Raw genomic sequence first — 21,694 nt, forward strand, 5'->3', positions numbered from 1 at the left:
TGGATCATGAGGTCAGATCGAGACCATCCTGGCTAACACAGTGAAACCCCGTCTCTATTAAAAAATACAAAAAACTAGCCGGGCGAGGTGGTGGGCGCCTGTAGTCCCAGGTACTCGGGAGGCTGAGGCAGGAGAATGGCATAAACCCGGGAGGCAGAGCTTGCAGTGAGCTGCGATCCGGCCACTGCAGTCCAGCCTGGGAGAGCGAGACTCTGTCTCAAAAAAGAAAAAAAAAATGCGCTTTTCTTTCAAGATCAAAAAATAAGGGGAATTTTGTTCATACTTGGAACTATAGTGATGTAGGGCTGCAGTCAACATCTGGACAGCATAAGTCTCCACACTAGAGGGGAGTGTGGGGCTCTCATTCACAGGACAAACCTCATGGTTTGCAGATTTATGAGATAATTTTCTGGCAGGCATTCAGTCAAGTGTCTTATTCTAACAAATGTAATTAAAACAATTTTCTGTTTTTTTTTTTTTTTGTAGACGGAGTCTTACTGTCACCCAGGCTGGAATGCAGTGGCAGGAGGTTCAAGCAATTCCCCTGCCTCAGCCTCCCAAGTAGCTGGGATTACGGATGCATGCCACCACACCAGGCTAATTTTTGTATTTTAGTAGAGATGGGGGTTTTACCAAGTTGGCCAGGTTGGTCTCGAACTCCTGACCTCGGGTGATCCACCCGCCTCAACCTCCCAAAGAGATGGGATTACAAGTGTGAGCTCCCACACCCGGCAAAACAATTTTCTGACAGATGGAAGTTGAAGTTGTGAAGAGCATCTTTTCCTAACTTGCATAAAGAAAGATCTATGGAAATGCCACCTAGCAGTCTCTAAGTAAGGAGAGGACCCTGCCTCCTAGGACCTGCCCTTTCAAATGAATACGGAAGCCCTGATACAGCACTCCTGAGATTTTACTATCTGAGCCTGTTTTTTTTTTTTCCAGAGTTTTGCCTGTTGCCCAGGTTGGAGTGCAATGGCGTGATCTCGGTTCACTGCAACCTCCGCCTCCCAGGTTCGAGTCATTCTTCTGCCTCAGTCTCCTGAGTAGTTGGGATTACAGGCATGCGCCACCATGCCCAGCTAATTTTTTGTAACTTTAGAGATAGGGTTTTACCATATTGGCCAGGCTGGTCTCGAACTCCTGATCTCGTGATCCACCAGCCTTGGGCTCCCAAAGGGCTGGGATTACAGGCGTGAACCGCCACGCTCGGTCATCTGTGGTTCTTTTAATCATTGAACTGGAAAAAACTGGCCTTGTGGTCTGTCCATCAGTCCTCGTGGTTCTAGTTGATGGAAGTCTCCAACAGAGATGGAGCCATTCTGCTGTTTATGTTTCTGAGGACAAGACCTTGACCCAATGTAAATTCATTGAAGTCTTTCCCCCTCTTAGGACAACACCCTGGGTTTATCTTGGTGAAGTGAGTTCTAGCTGCCTCTTCTTAAGGACCGTGAGAGATGTTTGCTAAGCATGCAGACTCCCAGTTCTCACAGCAAGTCTGAGGTAGGCCGAGACATCTGTATGTTTAGCAAGTGTTCTAGGCGACTATCATGTCCAGGTGAGTTGAGTTCAGAATTGTGTTCTAATGAGGCTTCTGATAGGACTGAAATCAGGTTAACTTGAGCGCAGGCAGTACCCTTACCTGATTATACCTGTGCCCTATACATTTATACAAATAGAAAACTTTTAAAAACAGAGGTTCTTTTTACAATTTCACACTTTATTACAGGCAGCTTTTTTGTTTCGTTTTGTTTCTTGAGACAGGGTCTCAGTCTGTTACCCAGGCTGGAGTGCAGTGATGTGATCAGTGTATATCCACACTTAAGGGGAATGCGAATGGGAGACATCCTGGTTGTTTTGGTGTTTTATTCGCTTTTTAGAGATGAGGGTCTGTGTTGCTCAGGCTGGACTGGAACTCCTGGACTCAAGTGATCCTCTCAAGCCACCTCCCAAGTAGCTGGGACTACAGGCATGCACTGCACATGGCTTGTGTTTTGATTCAGAACAGGCAGAAATTCATCTGTATGAATTTCTGGATATCAGGTAAATTAATTTCTACCTGTTCTGAATCAAAACAAAAACAAGCCATGGATGGGAAGGGGTATAGGAAAGTGGGAGGCAACACCCAAGTTCGAAAAGGCTTGTGTGGTGGGGAGAAAAGCCGCACACCTGTAATTCCAAAACCTTGGGAGGCTGAAGTGGGAGGGCTGTTTGAGCCCAGGAGTGTGAGACCAGCCTGGGCAACATAGCAAAACCCCATCTCTACAAAAAAGAAAAAGAAAACGAAACAAAAAACAGAAAAATAGTCTGGGCATGGTGGCTCATGCCTGTAATCCCAGCACTTTGGGAGGCCAAGGCAGGTGTATCACCTGAGATCAGGAGTTTCAGACCAGCCTAACAAATATGGTGAAACCCTCTCTCTACTAAATATACAAAAATTATCCAGGCGTGGTGGCACACACCTGTAGTCCCAGCTACTTGGGAGGCTGAGACAGAATTACTTGAACCCAGGAGGTGGAGGTTGCAGTGAGCCAAGATTGCGCCACTGCACTCCAGTCTGGGTGACAGAGTGAGACTCCATCTCAAAAAAATAAAAAGAAAAAAACCCAGAAAAACTTAGCTGCACATGGCAGCGTGCGCCTCTGTACCTGTAGTCCCAGCTAGTTGGGAGGCTGAAGTGGGAGGATCACTTGAATCTGGGAGGTTGAAGTTGCATTGAGTCATGATCACGCCACAACATTCCAGCCTGGGCAACAGAGGGTGACCCTGTCTCAAAAGAAGAAGAAGAAGAAAAAAAAAAAGCTGGGCGTGGTGGCTCACGCCTGTAATCCTAGCACTTTGGGAGGCTGAGGCGGGCGGATCCCAAGGTCAGGGGATCGAAACCATCCTGACTAACACGGTGAAACCCCATCTGTACTTAAAAAAAAAAAAAAAAAAGTATCCAGGTGTGGTGGCAGGCACCGGTAGTCCCAGCTACTCGGGAGGCTGAGGCAGGAGAATGGCGTGAACCTGGGAGGCGGAGCTTACAGTGAGCCGAGATTGGGCCACTGCACTCCAGCCTGGGCGACAGAGCAGACTCAGACTCCAAAAAAAAAAAAAAAAAAAAAAAAGACAGAAAGAAAAAACCCCGGAAAGTCAGGTTTCCTGCATTCTGCCTTTCTAGGCAGGGCCAGAATAAGCTGCTGCCGGGTGGGCTGGGTGAAGAGCTAGTGAGTGTGCAACAAGCCCGGCCCTTGGGAGGCAGAGAAGGGACTCATCACACAGTTACCACAGGTCAAAGAGCAAAGCAGTGACAATACTGTCTGCCCTCAAGTTTGGGCCAGGGATTGGGCCACCGGGCCAACACCTCAGTAAAGTTTTTTTTTTTGTTTTTTGTTTTTTTTTTTTTTTGAGATGGAGTGTCCCTCTGTTACCCAGGCTGGAGTGCAGTGGTGTGATCTTGGCTCACTGCAACCTCCACCTCCTGGGTTCAAGCAATTCTCCTGTCTCAGCCACCCAAGTAGCTGGTATTACAGGCATGCACCACCATGCCCAGGTAATTTTGTATTTTTAGTAGAGACAGGATTTCTCGATATTAGTCAGGCTGGTCTCGAACTCCTGACCTCAGGTGATCCGCCCACCTTGGCCTCCCAAAGTGCTGGGATTATAGCCGTGAGCCACTGCACCTGGCTTGGGGGTTAGATCTTTACCTTGTCCTTTTTTTTTTTGAGACGGAGTCTCGCTCTGTCACCCAGGCTGGAGTGCAGTGGCCGGATCTCAGCTCACTGCAAGCTCTGCCTCCCGGGTTTACGCCATTCTCCTGCCTCAGCCTCCCGAATAGCTGGGACTACAGGCGCCCGCCACCTCACCCGGCTAGTTTTTTGTATTCTTTAGTAGAGACGGGGTTTCACCGTGTTAGCCAGGATGGTCTCGATCTCCTGACCTCGTGATCCGCCCGTCTCGGCCTCCCAAAGAGCTGGGATTACAGGCTTGAGCCACCGCGCCCGGCCCAAATTTTAAAAATTATTGGCTGGGTACAGTGGTTCATACCTGTAATCCTAGCACTTTGGGAGGCCAAGGTGGGTGGATCATTTGAGGTGAGGAGTTCAAGATCAGCCTGGCCAGTATGGTGAAACCCCGTCTCTGTTAAAAATACAAAAATTAGCCAGGCATGGTTGTGTGTGCCTGTAATCCCAGCTACTTGGGAAGCTGAGGCAGGAGAATCACTTGAACCCGGGTGGGAGAGTTTGCAGTGAGCCAAGATTGTGCCAGTGCACTCCAGCCTGGGTGATGGAGTGAGACTCTGTTGCAAACAAAAAAAAAAGTATTTAAATAATTTTTTCTTTTTTAGACATAGTCTCGCTATGTTGCCTTGGTTAGTCTTGAACTCCTGGGTTCAAGCGATCCTCCAGCCTTTGTCTCCCAAAGTGCTGGGATTACGGGTGTAAGCCTCCACACCTGGTATACAATAAATAAAATTTTAAAATTAGCCAGGTACAGTGATGCATACCTATGGTCCCAACTATTCAGGAGGATCACTTGAGCCTGGGAGGTTGAGGCTGCAGTGAGTCATGATCACGCCACTGCACTCCAGCCTAGGCGACAAAGGGAGACCCTGTTCCAAAAAAGAAAGGTGGGGGGAAGGGCCAGGCATAGTAGTTCATGCCTGTAATCCCAGCACTTTGGGAGGTCAAGGAGGGTGGATCACTTGAGGTCAGGAGTTAGAGACCAGCCTGGCCAACATGGGAAACCCCGTCTCTACTGAAAATACAAAAATTAGCTGAGTGTGGTGGTGGGCACCTGTAATTCCAGCTACTTGGGAGGCTGAAGCAGAGAATCACTTGAACCCAAGCAGAGGTTGCAGTGAGCCAAGACTGTGATATTGCACTCCAGCCTGGGCAACAGAGTGAGACTCTGTCTCAAAATAAAAGACCCAAAACAAAACAAAACAAAAATCAATGAAGCTCTGGGTACAGAAGTCAGGCCCCTAAGTGCTGTTAGTGATAGAATGGGGGAATCAGAGACTGGCCACCAAATCCTAGACAGTTCAGGGGGCAGCAAACAGATCCCTGCTGTGGGTGCCAGCCCTCCCACCTCACCCCCAGCCATCTTCTATGCTCAAAGTCCAGGACAAGACCTGCATCTAGAACGGAATCTCACTGCTCACCAGCCCCTTTATCAAGGGGAACATCAGTCCTGGAGACACGGAGGTGCAAGCTGAAACAAGACAGTATCATTTTCTCAGGACCTGGCGTCATCCTCAATAGCCAAAGGAGAGACAGATTCCATTCTGTTCCACTCTATGGCCTTGGCTGCCCTAACCTGATGGAGGGGGAGAGGCTGGGACCAGGCAATGAGGGGGCCCCTCACTCCCAGTTTGGCCCCCAAAGCCGCTGCACTGGACACAGGGAGGCTTCAGCAGTGTATCCTTCCTACCCACTGGGCCCGGCCATGAAGTGTGAGGTAGAGTTGCAGTGTGGGTGCTCACAGGACATCTGGTCCGAGCACAGCGACTTGCTGTCATTCTTTCCTTCCAAGAAGCCACAGCTGCTTCCTATTTGCCTTTTAAGAATCTTGGCGGTGGTTAGGCCAGGTGCAGTGGCTCCCGCCTGTAATCCCAACACTTTGGGAAGCCGAGGTGGGTGGATCACAAGGTCAGGAGTTCAAGACTATCCTGGCCAAGATGGTGACACCCCATCTCTACTAAAAATACAAAAAAATTAGCCTGGATGGTGGCAGGCGCCTGTAATCCCAGCTACTTGGGAGGCTAAGGCAAAAAATTGCTTGAACCCAGGAGGCCGACACTGAAGTGAGCCAAGATCGCACCACTGCACTCCAGCCTGGGCAACGGAGTGAGATTCCGTCTCAAAAAAAAAAAAAGAATCTTGGTGGTGGTGACAGGTTAAGGCCAAGAAACCAAACCAGTTCGATATGACTCACACTGTCAGTGCCAGGGGTTGGGGGAAGAGGCCCTGGCAGATGTGACAAGTGGAAGTACCATGGATTTTCAATCTGAACACCAGTGTCTACGTCCCAGCTATACCACTCCTTAACAGCAGGACCTTGACTCCAAGCATATCACTTGATTCTAGCCTGTTTTCTCCTCTACACAATGAGGCTAACAGCACACCTCACAAGAGTGTGGTAAAAGTTAAAGCACTGTGAATACATACAATTGTCATCAATACTGTACCAACTGCCCTGATCCCTGCCTTCAGGACAAACTGGGAGGTGCCTGAGCTTCCCACCCCTTCTCCCTAGAGGCCAGCCTCCCTGCTCCTCCCCCAGCCCTGAGGAACATGGTGTGACCAGGTGGTGTTGGGAACCTGGTGTCCTCTCAATTGCACTCCAGGTACGACAGCTAGGAACATCAGAGTGATCAAGTGTGGTCATCAGAGAACAAGGTTCAAAACCAACAGGCAGGGCCAGGTGGAAGCCGGAGCAGGGGTGGGAGCTGGCCGGGCAAACACTGCACTTTACACAACAAATGGGAGGCCTTGGGAAGAGGAGCAGCAGGACAGAGGGAGGGAAAAAGGGCAGCCAGGCGCCCAGGACACAAGGGAGCAGCGTAAGGTCAGTGCACTGCCCCGGGCCTCATCCCATGCCCATGCCTCCCCTCACCCCAAGACAACCCTAGGCCTTCCCCACACGTGCTGCTCCCGAGAGTGGGTGGGTTTAGCCTCCCACTCCTCAGCCCGACGGGCTGGAAGTCAAGGGGCAGGAAAGAACACGAGGCTCCGGGGCACCTCCAAGGGCTGTAGAGGACTCAGAAATCAGAACCAGAACATTTTTACTCTTTGGGCCCTGGGGAGGGCCAGGCAGAGTGCAAGGTGTCCACAGGAGGGATGAGCAGAGAACAGCCATGGGGGGCTGCAGTCTCAGTTCCCTGTGGGGGAGGACTGAGGTGAGGTGAGCTTGGGCTCTGGAAGGGCTCCAGTCCTGGTGCCCGGTTCTGACACCTGCCCCTCCTGAGTTCACACTGGAGTCCTTGCAGTCCTAAAACCACAAGGCCTGCCTGAACCCCGGGTCAGGAGAGAAACATCTGGGGACGGGAAAGGCCGGCATAGGCTACCCATGGCAGCTCTTGAGTTCTTCCTGGGGCTTGTGTCTTTCCTTGGAAGACGACGGCACAGCCAAGGCAAGGAGGGCCTGAAGCCTGCGGGGCCATCCTGGCCTGCCAGAGCCATGCCCCCGACTCCTCAGCTTCAAAATCAGAGGTCTCAGCACAGAGGACGCTGGGTGGGCTCAGAGCTCATCAGGGGGGCTGTGTGTTAGAGGGGATGCCTTCTGGATGCCCTCATCCTCCTCGGGGCTGGGGTCTCCCTCAAGGCCACCCAGCTCCTTCCTTTGTTTGCTGCTGCTACTCCTGCCGCCTGCTGCCTTGGCCCTGCTGCTCTTCTTCTTGGACTTCTTCCCTCCCAGGGAAGCTGTGTCTCCCTTCTTGCCGGACCACTGCTCTGCCAGGCAACCTAGGGTGTGGAGGAGAGAGACCCTCAACAGAAGTGCCTCAGGGCTGGGGTGCTGGGTGAGGAGCAACGAGCAGGGAGCCGTAGTAGCAACTGGGACTGTGCTTGACATCAGCCTCCCTGCCTCCTGCCTCTCGCTGTGGCCACCAGGCCCCTCTGGGGGCATCTGACTTGTCTGCTCATCATTCTGCACCGGGTTTCAGTGACTCTTACTTCCACCATGTCTTGCCAAGCAAGCCTTCCGAGGGCAGAGATCCTACAATGCCCTCTGGTGCCCTCTGTTTCTCCTCCTACCCACCACCCCTGAGGGAGAGCAAACAAATCATCCAGAGCAAACTTCCTTTCCCACACTCACTGGTGTCTTTTCCCTTCAGCACGTGGTTGGCGCAGAGGAATTCAGTCAGGTCTTCCTCCTGGTGGTTCCTGTACCAGTCCTCGATCACCTCCTCAAACTCTTCCACCAGCACGTCGCACTGTTAATCATAACACCTCACGTTGGCAAAGCCCCAGCACCTTACTCACTCCTAGAGGAGCTCAGCTAAGCCTTGCAACCCACTGCAAGGTAGGCAGTGGCAGTGGTTCACCTAAGGAAACTGAGGCTAGAGAGGTGAAATGACCTGACCAAAGCCACCCTGGCCTGGGTGGCCCTCCTCAGAGCAGACCCAATCCCCACCGGCCCCTCACTGGGCATAGCAACCCTTCCAAGGGCTGAAGGGCCTGTACCTGCTTCTTGAGGTCAGCCACCTCTGCAGAAGTCTCGTTCCACAGCTCATAGGGGATGTCCATCACCACCTTGACCCCTTTGTGTACCAGGTTGTGTAATGTCTCAAAGGTCTCTGACATGCCCTGGAAGAAGCGACCAGACATGGGAGGCAGAGCTCCCTTCTCTCCCTCCTACCCTCCTCTCCCAGTGGTGCCTATGAACTCAGCTGTAAGACCAATGCCCAATGCCCTCTAAGGATCCTCATCCTTTTTTTTTTTTTTTGAGAAGGAGTCTCACTCTGTCACCCAGGTTGGAGTGTCTCAGCTCACTGCAACCTCTGCCTCCCAGGTTCAAGTGATTTTCCTGCCTCAGCCTCCACGCCTCCATGCCCAGCTAATTTTTGTAGAGATGGGGTTTTGTCATGTTGGTCTCGAACTCCTGGCCTCAAGTGTTCCACTCGCCTCAGCCTCCCAAAGTGCTGGGATCACAGATGTGAGCCACTGCACCCGGCCTCATCCTTGACCTGACCTTCCTCTCCCCTTTTAGGCCTGCTTCCCACAACCCCTGCACATATACCCCTTGACCTGCCTCTGGACACCTCATCCTTTCTTTTTTTTTTTTTTTTTTTTTTTTTGAGACGGAGTCTCGCTTTGTCGCCCAGGCTGGAGTGCAGTGGCCGGATCTCAGCTCACTGCAAGCTCCGCCTCCCGGGTTTACGCCATTCTCCTGCCTCAGCCTCCCGAGTAGCTGGGACTACAGGCGCCCACCACCTCGCCCGGCTAGTTTTTTGTATTTTTAGTAGAGACGGGGTTTCACCATGTTAGCCAGGATGGTCTCGATCTCCTGACCTCGTGATCCGCCCGTCTCGGCCTCCCAAAGTGCTGGGATTACAGGCTTGAGCCACCGCGCCCGGCCGACACCTCATCCTTTCAAAGAGACCTGTGGCTGCCCTCAGGCCTTTTGGCTTTATGCATGCTTTTCCAGGAAATAGGTTTGTCTTAGCTCTTTCCCCTCACTATGGCTGGACACACTCCCATAGATCCAGACCTGCTGTTCCATTCTTCCTGGGTTGTGTCTTTTCTCAATGGGAAAAAGGCACAGCCAAGGCAGGTAGACCTTTATTCTGTGAAAACTATCTCTGTTAGCTACCTAGGTCTTATCCAAAAATAAAACATACTATCCATTTCCTCTTTTTTCCCAGAGATAACTCATACAAATACCAACATCTAAATATATCCTCCCCCCAGCCCCTTTTTACACAAGCAGTGGTATAGCATACATACTATTTTGCACTTGCCCTTTTTACTTATACCTTGAAGGGCTGGGCGCGGTGACTCACGCCTGTAATCCCAGCACTTTGAGAGGCCAAGGTGGGCTGATCACCTGAGGTCAAGGGTTTGAGACCTGCCTGGCCAGCATGGTGAAACCCCGTCTCTACTAAAAATACAAAAATTAGCTGGGCGTGGTGGTGGGTGCCTGCAATCCCAACTACTCAGGAGGCTGCGGTGAGAGAATCGCTTGAATCTGGAAGGTGGAGGCTGCAATGAGCTGAGATCCTGCACTCCAGCTTGGGCAACAGAGTGAGACTGTCTGCAAAACAAATAAAAACCTTGAAGATCCATTTAATTCAGTTCCTAAAGAGCCTCCCCATTCTTTGTTTCCAGCCGCATACTAGTCCACCAGACGGCCGGATCAACGTATTTAATCCTCTATTGGTGGAGTTAGATTGTTTCTCACTTTTTTTTTGGCTATGAAAAATAATACTTAAACACTTTTTATTAAAGCAAACACAGATTTATTACTGAGTAGACTGCAAAATTCATACAAATTTCTGCTGCTTGAGACTATACCCTTAGGTATCCCAGAAGTTTATGAATGGTATCCTTTGCTAGGAGGAAACTTAGGTAGAAAAATGTGGGTGGCAACTATCTTACCCTGTGCCAGGCACTGAAGATGTAGAGAGGAAGCAGTATGGGCCTTGTTGTAAGCAGCTCATTCTCCAGAGAGAGAAGCACTCATGCACATACTGAGTACATGGGATGTCACACAGGCACCCCAGTGGGGTTGTGGGAGGTGCTGTGTGGGCCCAGAGATGGGACTGGGCAGTCACTCACCCCAGGTGTCCTCTGATATTTCACCTAAACCCCCACCTTTCTGCACATCCTGGATCTTGCTGAGTTCTCCCTCTCTAGTGTCTTTAGGTTCCCATGGGGGCAGCAACTGTGGAGCATTTCTGCCTGTGTCTGAGATTGAAGCAGGACCCTCATGGACAGGCCTAGATCCTCATGCATGTGCCTGAAAAGTCAGGCCACTCAGGAGTGGAGGAGGGCAAACGGCAATCAAAGAATGGGAAGAGGCAAGGAGGGAAGCTCCCGGTGGTGATCTTCAAATCACACACCAGCAGACACACTAAGATACATGCAGCCTGTCCCCAGAGCAGAGGAAGGACAATCCTAAATCCAACCTTGGCAAATCGGTTGCTGCCGGTCCTCTCCTTGTGCAGGCTATAATCCAGGAGCCTCTTGCAAATGGTCTCAGTGACTTCGATTAACCGCAAGTCCCTGCCAAGATAGCAGGACGAGAGGAACTGAGTTCCCCTCCTAGCCCCAGTGGGTTAGTGGTCTGTCCCTCCAGCCCTGTGCCCCAACACCTGCACATCTCACCAACGGGAAGTGAGTCAGAGCTGGAAGGAAGATAGGTCATCTGGTCTGGGGGATCTGAAATGCTGGAACACAGACCAGAGAGACAAAATTTTAACAGCTCTAAGGGAAGGAATTTTTTATAAAGCTAAATGATTCAGTATTTAGATTTTCTGATAAAGCAAAATATATTAAATTTTGATGGTAAAATATTCTCTTTGAAGGGATGATCACAGCTGACAGAATTGGGTTTTTAAAAAATATATTTATACTTGGCAAAAAAAAAAGTTGGTAATCCCATTACTAACGTTTTTTAAAAATTGCACTGTGGCCGGGTGTGGTGGCTAACACCTGTAATCCCAGCACTTTGGGAGGCCAAGGCAGGCGGATCATCTGAGGTCGAGTTCGAGACCAGCCTGACCAACATGGTGAAACTCCATCTTTACTAAAAAAATACAGAAAATTAGCTGGGTGTGGTGGCACATGCCTGTAATCCCAGCTACCTGGGAGGCTGAGGCAGGAAAATCTCTTGAACCTGGGAGGCAGAGGTTGCGGTGAGCCAAGATCATGCCATTGCACTCCAGCCTGGGCAACAAGAGTGAAACTCCATCTCAAAAAAAAACTTGAAATGGTCTGTGAAATCCAAGCGTCTGAGAATCAATGATATAGTCCAACCGTCTTGCTTTTAGAGATGAGAAATCTGCTGAAGTATAAAGAAGTTAAGAGATTTATGCAGGTCATCCAATTAGTTGGGGACAAAACCAGTGGGCAAACTCAGGTCTTGGTTAAAACTGATGCCCTTGTAGGGGGTTTGCCTAGTTAGGAGAAGGGAACTCCAAGCCCCTGAAGCCTCCAGCAGCAATGCAGGCCAGGCCAGTGAGTCCCCATTCACTTACGACTTGGTGTATTTGACTCCAGAGGCCTTCTGGTCCAGGATGCCATAGCCCGTGCCAATCACCTCCTTCGTCTTGCCGGTTTCCTCAAAGGCTGACTTCAGCTCCACAGCAACATATTTACACACTGGGGGAGGGAGGTAGCACAGCCCACTGAGTGCACATGAGTCTAACGGGAGGCCAGCTCCCAGCAAAACAGATCCAGGTGGGCATCCTTTCCTAGACTGGAGGACCAAAATCAACACTCAAGGCAGGGAAGGAGTTAGAACCTGTGGAGGCTAAAGCAACTCCATCTTGGATGCTAATATGCCACATTGACTTCTGATTAACCCCAGTTCTAGGAATGCCTCTAGGATTTCTATTTTATCTACTGTTTCTTGTGTAAGAGCATGTACTTACTGCAAATCCTGCCCTTAAGCAATTGTTCTTCGTATCCCTTTTTTTTCAAGATGGAATTTTGCTCTTGTTGCCCAGGCTAGAGTACAATGGTGACATCTCAGCTCCTGGGTTCAAGCGATTCTCCTGCCTCAGCCTCCCAAGTAGCTGGGATTACAGGCATGCACCATCACGCCCGGCTAATTTTGTACTTTTAGTAGAGACAGGGTTTCATCTTGTTGGGTAGACTGGTCTCGAACTCCTGACCTCAAGCGATCCACCCACCTCGGCCTTGCAAAGTGCTGGGATTACAGGCATGAGCCACCACGCCAGGGCCTATCATTTTACTTTCTAAAATTGCATACATACAGAAAAGCTGAAAGAATACAATGAATACCTTCCACTTGTATTCAACAGTTGTTAATAGTTTGCCACATTCTGTCTCCAATATATAATACCTCAACTATATATATTATTTTTGCTACATCATCTTGAGAGTAAATGGCAAACATGACCTTTTGCCATAAATATATCATCATGTATCTCCTGAAAGCAAGGACCTTCTCCTACATAACCAAAGAACAATTATGACACTTGGAAAATTAACAATTCCAACGTCACCCAGTAGTTCATATTCAGATTTCCTTAATTGTCCCCAAAACGTCTTTTATAGTTGTTATATTACTTGATTTCATATATGTTCCAACGTCAGCTCTCTATTTCTACCAAGTTAATTTGCTCCATGCCCTCCAGGGAGCTCTTGTTCCTACTGTCTCCGCACATTTATTTCCTCATTTCCTCTTACCCTTCCTCAAATAGGTATTAGGCAACTCCTATGTGTCAGCCTGGGGATACAGAGATGAAAACAAGGTCCCCTCCCTTCCAGATACTCAGTCTAATGGAGCAGATAAAGGTGTAGACAAATAACTACCACTGTGTAAGGAGTGCTACAATGCTACCACCGAGGGTGTGAAGTGCCTGAAGCCCTAGGAAAATACTTAATGCCTTCTAAGGGCTTCTCTGCCCATCCTGCCCACCTCACATTATAAGCCTCTCCCCCAGGAAGCCATTCTGCACTAATGCCAATTGCTCTAGATTTCACTCTGGGCCTCTGCAGGATCCATCCCTAAGGACCCTTGGTCATTTCATGTGTCTCTCCACAAAGACCACAAGGGTCCCCAAAATGTGCATTATTAGATTTTTTTCTGTATTTCCTTAGCCTGTGACTTGATATATCTTGGATGCTTGATAAATCTTGTTGATAGAGACCGTCTTCTGATGCCCCTGAATGGAATACCAGTCTGCAGGCTAAATGCCATCAGTAGTTTTAACACTGACAGCACAGTCTGGTAGAATACCAATTCTGGTAGAATACCACAAAAATAAATACATCCCCTGGAGGCCTGCGTGGTGAAATTCATTGATTTGGAGAATTTGCAACACATAAAAATTCCAAGTAATAAGCTGGTGATCTTCAAATCTGCAATGAATTGGGGATGTCCCACCTCCCCAGCTCTCCATCCAGGACCGTCTGGGCTCCCTCCCCTCTTCTGTCCCGTACTCTGTACAGGCGCATCATTTTTCTGGCACCACTTGTCCCTCCTCCCACGCCCTCCCCAGGAGTGGGGAAAGGGGAGGTTTGGAACATCCTTTCTCTCTTATACCCATCAAACACAACTTTGCTTTCCAGCTCTCCCAAACATTACCTCTTTAAGACCTCCTCTGGGGATCCCACCCAGAACCAGACTCGGAGGAGACTCATGGCACAGACCCCAGACCCTCACTGACATCCACCCACTCTTTTTTTCTGGGCAGGTTCTCCTTCCTCTGTGCCGGGGCCTGTTCCACTCAGGCTACTGAGCCAGGAGGCAGGCTTGGTGGGCTAGACACAGTCAGCATTTAATAACAAAGGTGTAATAATAATAAATACAAACAAATACAATATTAAGATGAACCTAATGGTTGGAGTTTGCCAAACCATCCTGTGACTGCAAATCCCTTTTCAATTAATCTTCACCAGTTACTAAATGAGGTTAGGCTAGAATGATCTCTAAGATCCTGGGCATCTCTATGCTTCTGTGAGTACGTGAATGTTGCCTAAGGAGAATAAATGTGAGCTTCTTAGATTATCAGAATAATAAGAGGGACAGCATGAGCTCTTTGATATCAGAAGAAGATAGAATACAGGCCGGGTGTGGTGGCTCACGCCTGTAATCCCAGCACTTTGGAAGGTTGAGGCAGGAGGATCACCTGAGGTCAGGAGTTCAAGACCAACCTCGCCAACATGGTGAAATCCCATCTCCACAAAAATACAAAAATTATCCGGGCATGGCCGGGTGCGGTGGCTCACGCCTGTAATCCCAGCACTTTGGGAGGCCGAGACGGGCAGATCACAAGGTCAGGAGATCGAGACCATCCTGGCTAACATGGTGAAACCCCATCTCTACTAAAAATACAAAAAAATTAGCCGGGCGTGGTGGTGGGTGCCTGTAGTCCCAGCTACTGTGGTCCCAGCTGAGGCAGGAGAATAGCCTGAACTCAGGAGGAGGAGCTTGCAGTGAGCCGACCACTGCACTCCAGCCTGGGCGACAGAGCGAGACTCTTTTCATTGCACTTCAGCCTGGGCGACAGAGGGAGACTCCGTCTCAAAAAAAAAAAAAAAAAAAAAAAAAAAATTACCCGGGCATGATGGCAGGTGCCTGTAATCCCAGCTACTCGGGAGGTTGAGGGAGGAGAATCGCTTGAATCCTGGAGGCAAAGGTTGCAGTGAGCCTAGGTTGCGCCACTGCACTCCAGCCTGGGCAACAGAGCAAGACTCCGTCTCAAGAAGAAGAAGAAGAAGAAGAAGACGACGACGACGACGACAGAAAACAAAGAAAAGAGGAAGTGAAACCCTGAAAAGCTATCAGCAGGGCTGGACGCAGTGGCTCAAGCCTGTAATTCCAGCATTTTGGGAAGCTGAGGTGGGCGGATTACCCGAGGTCAGGAATTCAAGACCAGCCTGGCCAACATGGTGAAAACCCGTCTCTACTAAAAATAGCTGGGAGTGGTAGCACACACCTGTAGTCCCACCTACTCGGGAGGCTGAGGTAGAAGAATCCTTGAACCCAGAGACAGAGGTTGCAGTGAGCCAAGGTGCACCACTGCACTCCAGACTGGGCGACAGAGCAAGACCCCATCTCAAAAAAAAAAAAAAAAAAAAAAGGCCAGGCGCAGTGGCTCATGCCTGTAATCCCAGCACTTTGGAGCCGAAGTGGGTGGATCACGAGGTCAGGAGATCGAGACCATCCTGGCTAACATGGTGAAACCCTGTGTCTATCCAGAAAAAAAAAAAAAAAAAAAAAAATTAGCTGGGCATTGTGGCAGGTGCCTGTAGTCCCAGCTACTCGGCAGGAGAATGGAGTGAACCCAGGAGGCGGAGGTTGCAGTGAGTTGAGATCTCATCACTGCACTCCAGCCTGGGCAACAGATCGAGACTCCCTCTCAAAAAACAAAAAACGAAAAAGGCCGGGTACGTTGGCTAATGCCTGTAATCCCAAAACTTTGGGAGGCCGAGGCGGGCGGATCACCGGAGGATCTGGTGAGCCGAGATAGCGCCATTGCACCCCAGCCTGGGCAACAAGAGCGAAACTCATCCCCCCCCCCACACACACACAAAAAAGGTTATCAGGACTAGAGGAAGAGTGAAAGGGCGGCTGGAAGCAGAAGCTCACGCCTGTAAGCCCAGCACTTTGGGAGCCCAAGGCGGGCTGATCACTTGAGGTCAGGAGTTCGAGACCAGCCAATATGGTGAAACCCCATCTCTACTAAAAATACAAAAATTAGCTGCGCATGGTGGCATGCGCCTGTAATCCCAGCTACTCAGGAGGCTGAGACAGGAAAATCGTTTGAACCTGGGAGGCAGAGGTTGCAGTGAGCAGAGATCACACTACTGCATTCCAGCCTGGGTAACAGAGCGATACGCCGTCTCAAAAAAAAAAAAAAAAAAAAAAAAAAAAAGAAAGAAAAAAAGAAAAGAAAGGGGGAAGGCACAGGCTTGAACTCATACTTGGTGCCCCACCAGTGAAGTCGGCTTATCTCTAAAGCATCGCCTTTTAATCTCTCTAATGGAAGGATTATGTGTCCCAAACTTACCCCAAACTCACTTTCCAGTGTTTAGGGAACATCTGGCCTGATGTAGGCTTTCAATTCAGATGAGAGGTTCACAGCCAACTTTCTGGGGGCCCTAGGGTTACGGGGCTGGGAAGGCAGGCATGACTGTAAGGTCTGAGGAGAAAACTGATGGACGGAGGGGAGGAAAAAGAAATAGATCCTTTATAGCTGGCTTGCTGGTAGCTCCCTCTCTGTAGTTCCTCAACGCCTACGTCCTTGGGACTCACCTTTTCTCCATACTCCTAAAATCTTCTTTCAAGTTCCCCATAGGCTCTACTGTTCCCCCAAAGGACCCCTCAGACCCAGATCCTCCTCCTCACATCCCCACAGTACTCCACTTAATCTTCTGTATTCTCAAAACATTAATTGAGTGCCTACCGGATACTGTGTGAATGCGTATCTAAGACAAAGTCCCTGCCTTCGAGGAGCTGTTAGTGGGTGCAACAGACAACTACACAGATTGGGTTACAGTGAGGTCACAAACGGGAAAGTCTTAGGTTCTTTTCCCCCAAGACGAGTCATCTGGAGCTTTTCAGTTCCTCAAACTCGTTCTTGGCTTCTCAGCCGGCAGGCCTCCGCCTCTGTAGTTTCCTCTGAGTGAGCCCCTCTCTTTCCACTTCTCTTCACCCGGCTAACTCCTAATGCCTCTTCGTGCTTCCTGTGTGAAGCCCTCTCTGACTCCCCTCTGCACACAGTCTTCGCCCACCCCCTCCCCCACTCCAGGCTAGACCAGATGCTCCTCGCCCGGCCCCTAAGAGGAAGCTCTGTACCTCCCCTATCATGGCATCTCCTACTCTGAATTATCATTGCTTGCTTCCACCAATGTGTGAACTCCAGGGGTACCAGAACCAGACCTCCAGTCCGCCGCAGCATTCCAGCGCACTGTACGTTCAGAGACGCTGCAGAGCTCGGAACCTTGCAGCCCCCGACGCTGCTCCGCAAGGGATGCCCCTGGAGCCCGCCCCTCCGGCAGGATACGCCCCACGGGCCCCGCCTCCTCACCTTCGCATTTGCTGGGCAGGCGAACCCAGTCGTTTTCCTCAGCTCCGGCCTGGCTCGGGCCCAGCTCCGGGGCAGGCAGCAGCAGAAGCAGCAGCAGCAAGGGAAGAAGCAGAAGACAGCGCGACGCGGGCTCAGGCAACAACTCCATGGCCCAGCCGGGCCCGACCCGAACGGACCGGGCGGCACCTCCTCCCGCGGCGCGCGCGGAGCAGCTTCCCCGCGCCGCTTCCGGGGCTGCACACGTGCCTCCGCGTAACCACGACAACAGCCAGCCTCCCGCCCGCCCTCCTCTCGCCGCCGCAGCCCGCCTTCAAAGCAGACCAAAGCTCGCGGACGGCGCAGCCAATAGACTTTCTGGGGTTTGCCCCCTAACGAATGGGAGGACTACCTTTTTACGGCCTTGGCCAGTAAGAGAGCAGATGGTGCCCTCAGAAACCTATGGCAACGTCCTTTCCCACCCCCTAACGGAGGCTCTGGGAGAGGATGCAGGACCAGGACCCGGGGAGAAGACGCCTGTGTCTGGGCCTGAGTGGGACGCATTCAGGCGCGCAGGTGCTGGAAGATGTGTGGAAGGCCGGCTTCGCGGCTTTCTCCGCCTCTTCGAACGTCACTTCCCTCCTGGGTTCTTAATGCCGCAAGTCCTTACTGAACACCTGTTTTTAAATGTTATTATTATTGGTGTTGTGGTTGTTATAGCCAGACACTCTTGTAGGCGCTTAGGGTGCGAGCAGGACGACTCAGACTGTCCCCAGCCTTCAAGATTTGTCCTAGTGAGAACTAGAACAAATGACTTCCTCTCTGAGCCTGTTTCTATTTGTATGACAAAGTGATTCTCCTAGCTGCTGTGTGAGCTTGCCTGTTGTTGGGAAGATCAAATAGGTTAATAGAATTACAACTTACCGAGCAGACTGTAAAAAGTTCAGGCATTAATTTGCTTTTTGTATGTAATCCCAGCCCCTTTTACTGCCCTATTATTTATTTCTTGATTCTGCCCTCTCAGAAGGCAGGAATTTGGCCGATTAACGATTGTCTCTCCCTTCCGCTTCCTCAGCAACAACAGGGTGCCTGGCACAAGGAGATACTCGGTAAATCTCCCATCGGCTGTGTCATTAAGAGGAACACTTAATGGCTCACGCCTGTAATTCTAGCACTTTGGAAGGCCCAGGCGGGAGGATCACTTGAGCCCAGGAGTTAGAGACCAGTCTGGGCAACAGGGTGAGACCCTGTCTCAAAAAAGAAGAAGAAGGAAAAAAAAAGCCCAGGTGCCCTGGCTTACGTCTGTAATCCTAGCACTTTGGGAGGCCAAAATGGGAGAACTGCTTGAGGCCTGGAGTTCGAGACCAGCCTGGTCAACACAGCAAGACCCCATCGCAAAAATAAATAAATCAACCAAAATAAAAAATAAAGAGGAGGCCGGGCTCGGTGGCTCATGCCTATAATTACAGTACTTTGGGAGGCCAAGGCAGGCGGATCACGAGGTCAGGAGTTCAAGACCACCCTGGCCAAGATGCTGAAACCCCCTCCCTACTAAAGATACAAAAAATTAGCCGGGCGTGGTGGCGCCAGGCTATAATCCCAGCTACTCGGGAGGCGGAGGCAAAAGAATTACTTGAACCTGGGAGGCGGAGGTTGCAGTGAGCCAAGATCACGCCATTGTACTCCAGCCTGGGCGACAGGGTGAGACTCTGTCTCAAAAATAATAAAGGCCGGGCACGGTGGTTCATGTCTGTAATCCCAGCACTTTGGGAGGCCAAGGCAGGTGGATCGCAAGGTCAGGAATTGGAGACCAGCCTGGCCTATATGGTGAAACCCCCTCTCTACTAAAAATACAAAAAAATTAGCTGTGTTGGTGGGCGCCTGTAGTCCCAGTTACTTGGGAGGCTGAGGTGGGAGAATCGCTTGAACCCTGGAGGTGGAGGTTGCAGTGAACTGAGATTGCGCCACTGCACTCCAGTCCAGTGACAGAGCGAGACTCCATCTCAAAAAATAAAAATAGGCCAGGCGCGGTGGCTCACGCCTGTAATCCCAGCACTTGGGAGGCCAAGGCGGGCGGATCATGAGGTGAGATCAAGACCATCCTGGCTAACACGGTGAAACCCCGTCTCTACTAAACAAAATACAAAAATTAGGCGGGCGTGGTGGTGGGCGCCTGTAGTCCCAGCTACTCAGGAAGCTGAGGCAGGAGAATGGTGTGAACCCGAGAAGCGGAGCTTGCAGTGAGCCGATATCGTGCCACTGTACTCCAGCCTGGGCTACAGAGCGAGACTCCGTCTCAAAACAAACAAACAAAAAATAAATAAAAATAAAGAGGAGCACTCTTGGTTTTGAGGTCTTCTTCAGGCTGCCCCTGAACTCAGTGTCCTTGTAGAGACCAAAGTTGCTTCTCTGGGAAGTTGTCTGCAAATCGGCCATAAAACCCTGTTCCCTGATACCTTCTTGTTTCCTTCCTAGATGTTGGATATTTATGCTAGTTTATGAAGACTTCAGAGCACTGAGGCCCAGGCCTTGACACTTTCTGACCTCAGTTTCTTGTCCAAAACAACTGTGTTGGTAACAAGGCACTTTGGATAGGCGGGGGCTGTGGCATGTGGCATTCCGCAGTGTACAAGATCAGGACACCGTCCTGAGGTCCTCCATGTTTTCTAGGCTTGATAAAACTTAGGTAGGCTCAAGCTGGGCACGGTGGCTCACACTCGTAATCCCAGCACTTCAGGAGGCTGAGGCAGGCAAATCACTTGAGGTCAGAAGTTCAAGACCAGGCCGGGCGTGGTGGCTCAAGCCTGTAATCCCAGCACTTTGGGAGGCCGAGACGGGCGGATCACGAGGTCAGGAGATCGAGACCATCCTGGCTAACCCGGTGAAACCCCGTCTCTACTAAAAAGTACAAAAAAAAAACCAGCCGGGCGAGGTGGCGGGCGCCTGTAGTCCCAGCTACTCGGGAGGCTGAGGCAGGAGAATGGCGTAAACCCGGGAGGTGGAGCTTGTAGTGAGCTGAGATCTGGCCACTGCACTCCAGCCTGGGCGACAGAGCGAGACTCCGTCTCAAAAAAAAAAAAAAAAAAAGAAGTTCAAGACCAGCCTGGCCAACATGATGAAACCCTGTCTCTGCCAAAAAATACAAAAATGAGCCAGGCATGGTGGCATGTGCCTGTAGTCCCAGCTACTCAAGAGGCTGAGGTGGGAGAATTGCTGGAATCTGGGAGGCAGAGATTGCAGTGAGTCGAGATTGCACCACTGCACTCCAGCCTGAGGAACAGAGTTAGACCCTGTCTCAAAAAATAAAATAAAATAAAATAATAAACTTGGATAGGCTCAGAGCTTGGCCATGGCCCTTAATTCACCTCAGCTCAGAAGCCCTCCTGGGTAATAAGATTAAGCCAGCCTGACAGTGGAGATTGAGAGGCCTGGGCTCAGCATCTGGCCGGATAGCTGGGAAGGGATAGTGGCCAGAGAAAGTCTGAGGTTTGGCCCCTGCCCACCCCTCCTTGGCCCCTGCCCACCCCCTCTCTCAGTCTTTGTGTCAGGGAAGGAACATGCCTTGTGGGGATGGTGGACAGATTCATCCCTAGAAGCTGTGGGACCCTCCCACCCCCAGCCACCACCACCCAAGAATCCCCAAAGCAAGTGGGAGAATCTCCTTTCAGGCTGGTGAGAGATGAGCAGTGGAGGAGGCAGTGAGAGTTTTTATGGAACAGTAGCTGAGAGAGCACAGAGGCTCAGGGAAGCTGAGGGTGTCCTTGAAACCATGTGTTGGGGTGCTGGGGCATAGTTCCCCATCCCCTCCCTGGGGGAAGGAAGACTAAGGTTGATCCAGCAGACTATCCTATGGGGCCCAAGGGACAGGTGGATTTACATGAGAGCACCCAGAGTCTCTTGGAGTGATTGATTACTAGCGGAGAACCCTTGGGAAAGGCTAGATTTGCAGCCAGCACTGGGCAAGCAGGGGACACACACGTTATGCTCTACTGTGGAAGCCTCATACTCGATCAATGTAAGAATCTTCTTTAGGAAACAACCAAACCAAAAAAGCCAAGCCTCTTTAGTACCTGGCTCAGGGTTGATGCTCAAAGAATATTTGTCAAATGAATAATGACTCTTAATTGATTAATAAACTGTAAGTTTGGAATTAATACCTCATACTCTTGGCATTGAAAACGATCCTGTTCCCCGGAAACCCTGGCCCTGTTCACCTCTGTCGAGTCTGTACAAGAGTTCACATCGACCCAGCATCCACCTTCCTGGGTTCCTGGGCTCTCTGCCCTGATCTCTCACAGAGGTTGGGCCAGGGTAAGGAGAAGAGGGGGCCTCCCCACTTGCTGTGGGGCGAGGAGACAGCCGTGGGACAGCTGCCTTCCCAACCACCAGCCCCACTCTGTAGTTCCCAAGTTCTGTCTCAGGAAGCCCTCTTCCTCAAGGGAACCTTCCTGGATTTCTCCTACTTCTAACTCTGCCAAATTCCCTCCTCCCAGGATAGACATGAATTCAAAC

At 50.6% G+C, this 21,694-nt stretch overlaps 1 protein-coding gene across 4 annotated transcripts; it reads right to left on the reverse strand.

Annotated features, from left to right (window-relative positions):
* Positions 1 to 6,749: 6,749 nt before the first annotated feature.
* Positions 6,750 to 17,734, reverse strand: CNPY3 (canopy FGF signaling regulator 3). 4 transcript variants are annotated; one of them, XR_003728591.2, is made up of 7 exons: positions 17,207 to 17,422; positions 11,681 to 11,804; positions 10,809 to 10,870; positions 10,610 to 10,706; positions 8,166 to 8,288; positions 7,798 to 7,915; positions 6,750 to 7,445 (listed from the first exon to the last, which is right to left on the reverse strand). XR_003728591.2 is itself a non-coding variant. In XM_077998276.1 (6 exons), the coding sequence occupies exons 1-6, from the start codon at positions 17,075 to 17,077 to the stop codon at positions 7,222 to 7,224; spliced, it is 705 nt and encodes a 234-aa protein (XP_077854402.1). In that variant the 5' UTR covers positions 17,078 to 17,181; the 3' UTR covers positions 6,750 to 7,221.
* Between the last annotated feature and the right edge of the window lie 3,960 nt (positions 17,735 to 21,694).

Source organism: Macaca mulatta, chromosome 4 (assembly GCF_049350105.2).
Source record: "Macaca mulatta isolate MMU2019108-1 chromosome 4, T2T-MMU8v2.0, whole genome shotgun sequence".
NCBI lineage: Eukaryota > Metazoa > Chordata > Mammalia > Primates > Cercopithecidae > Macaca > Macaca mulatta.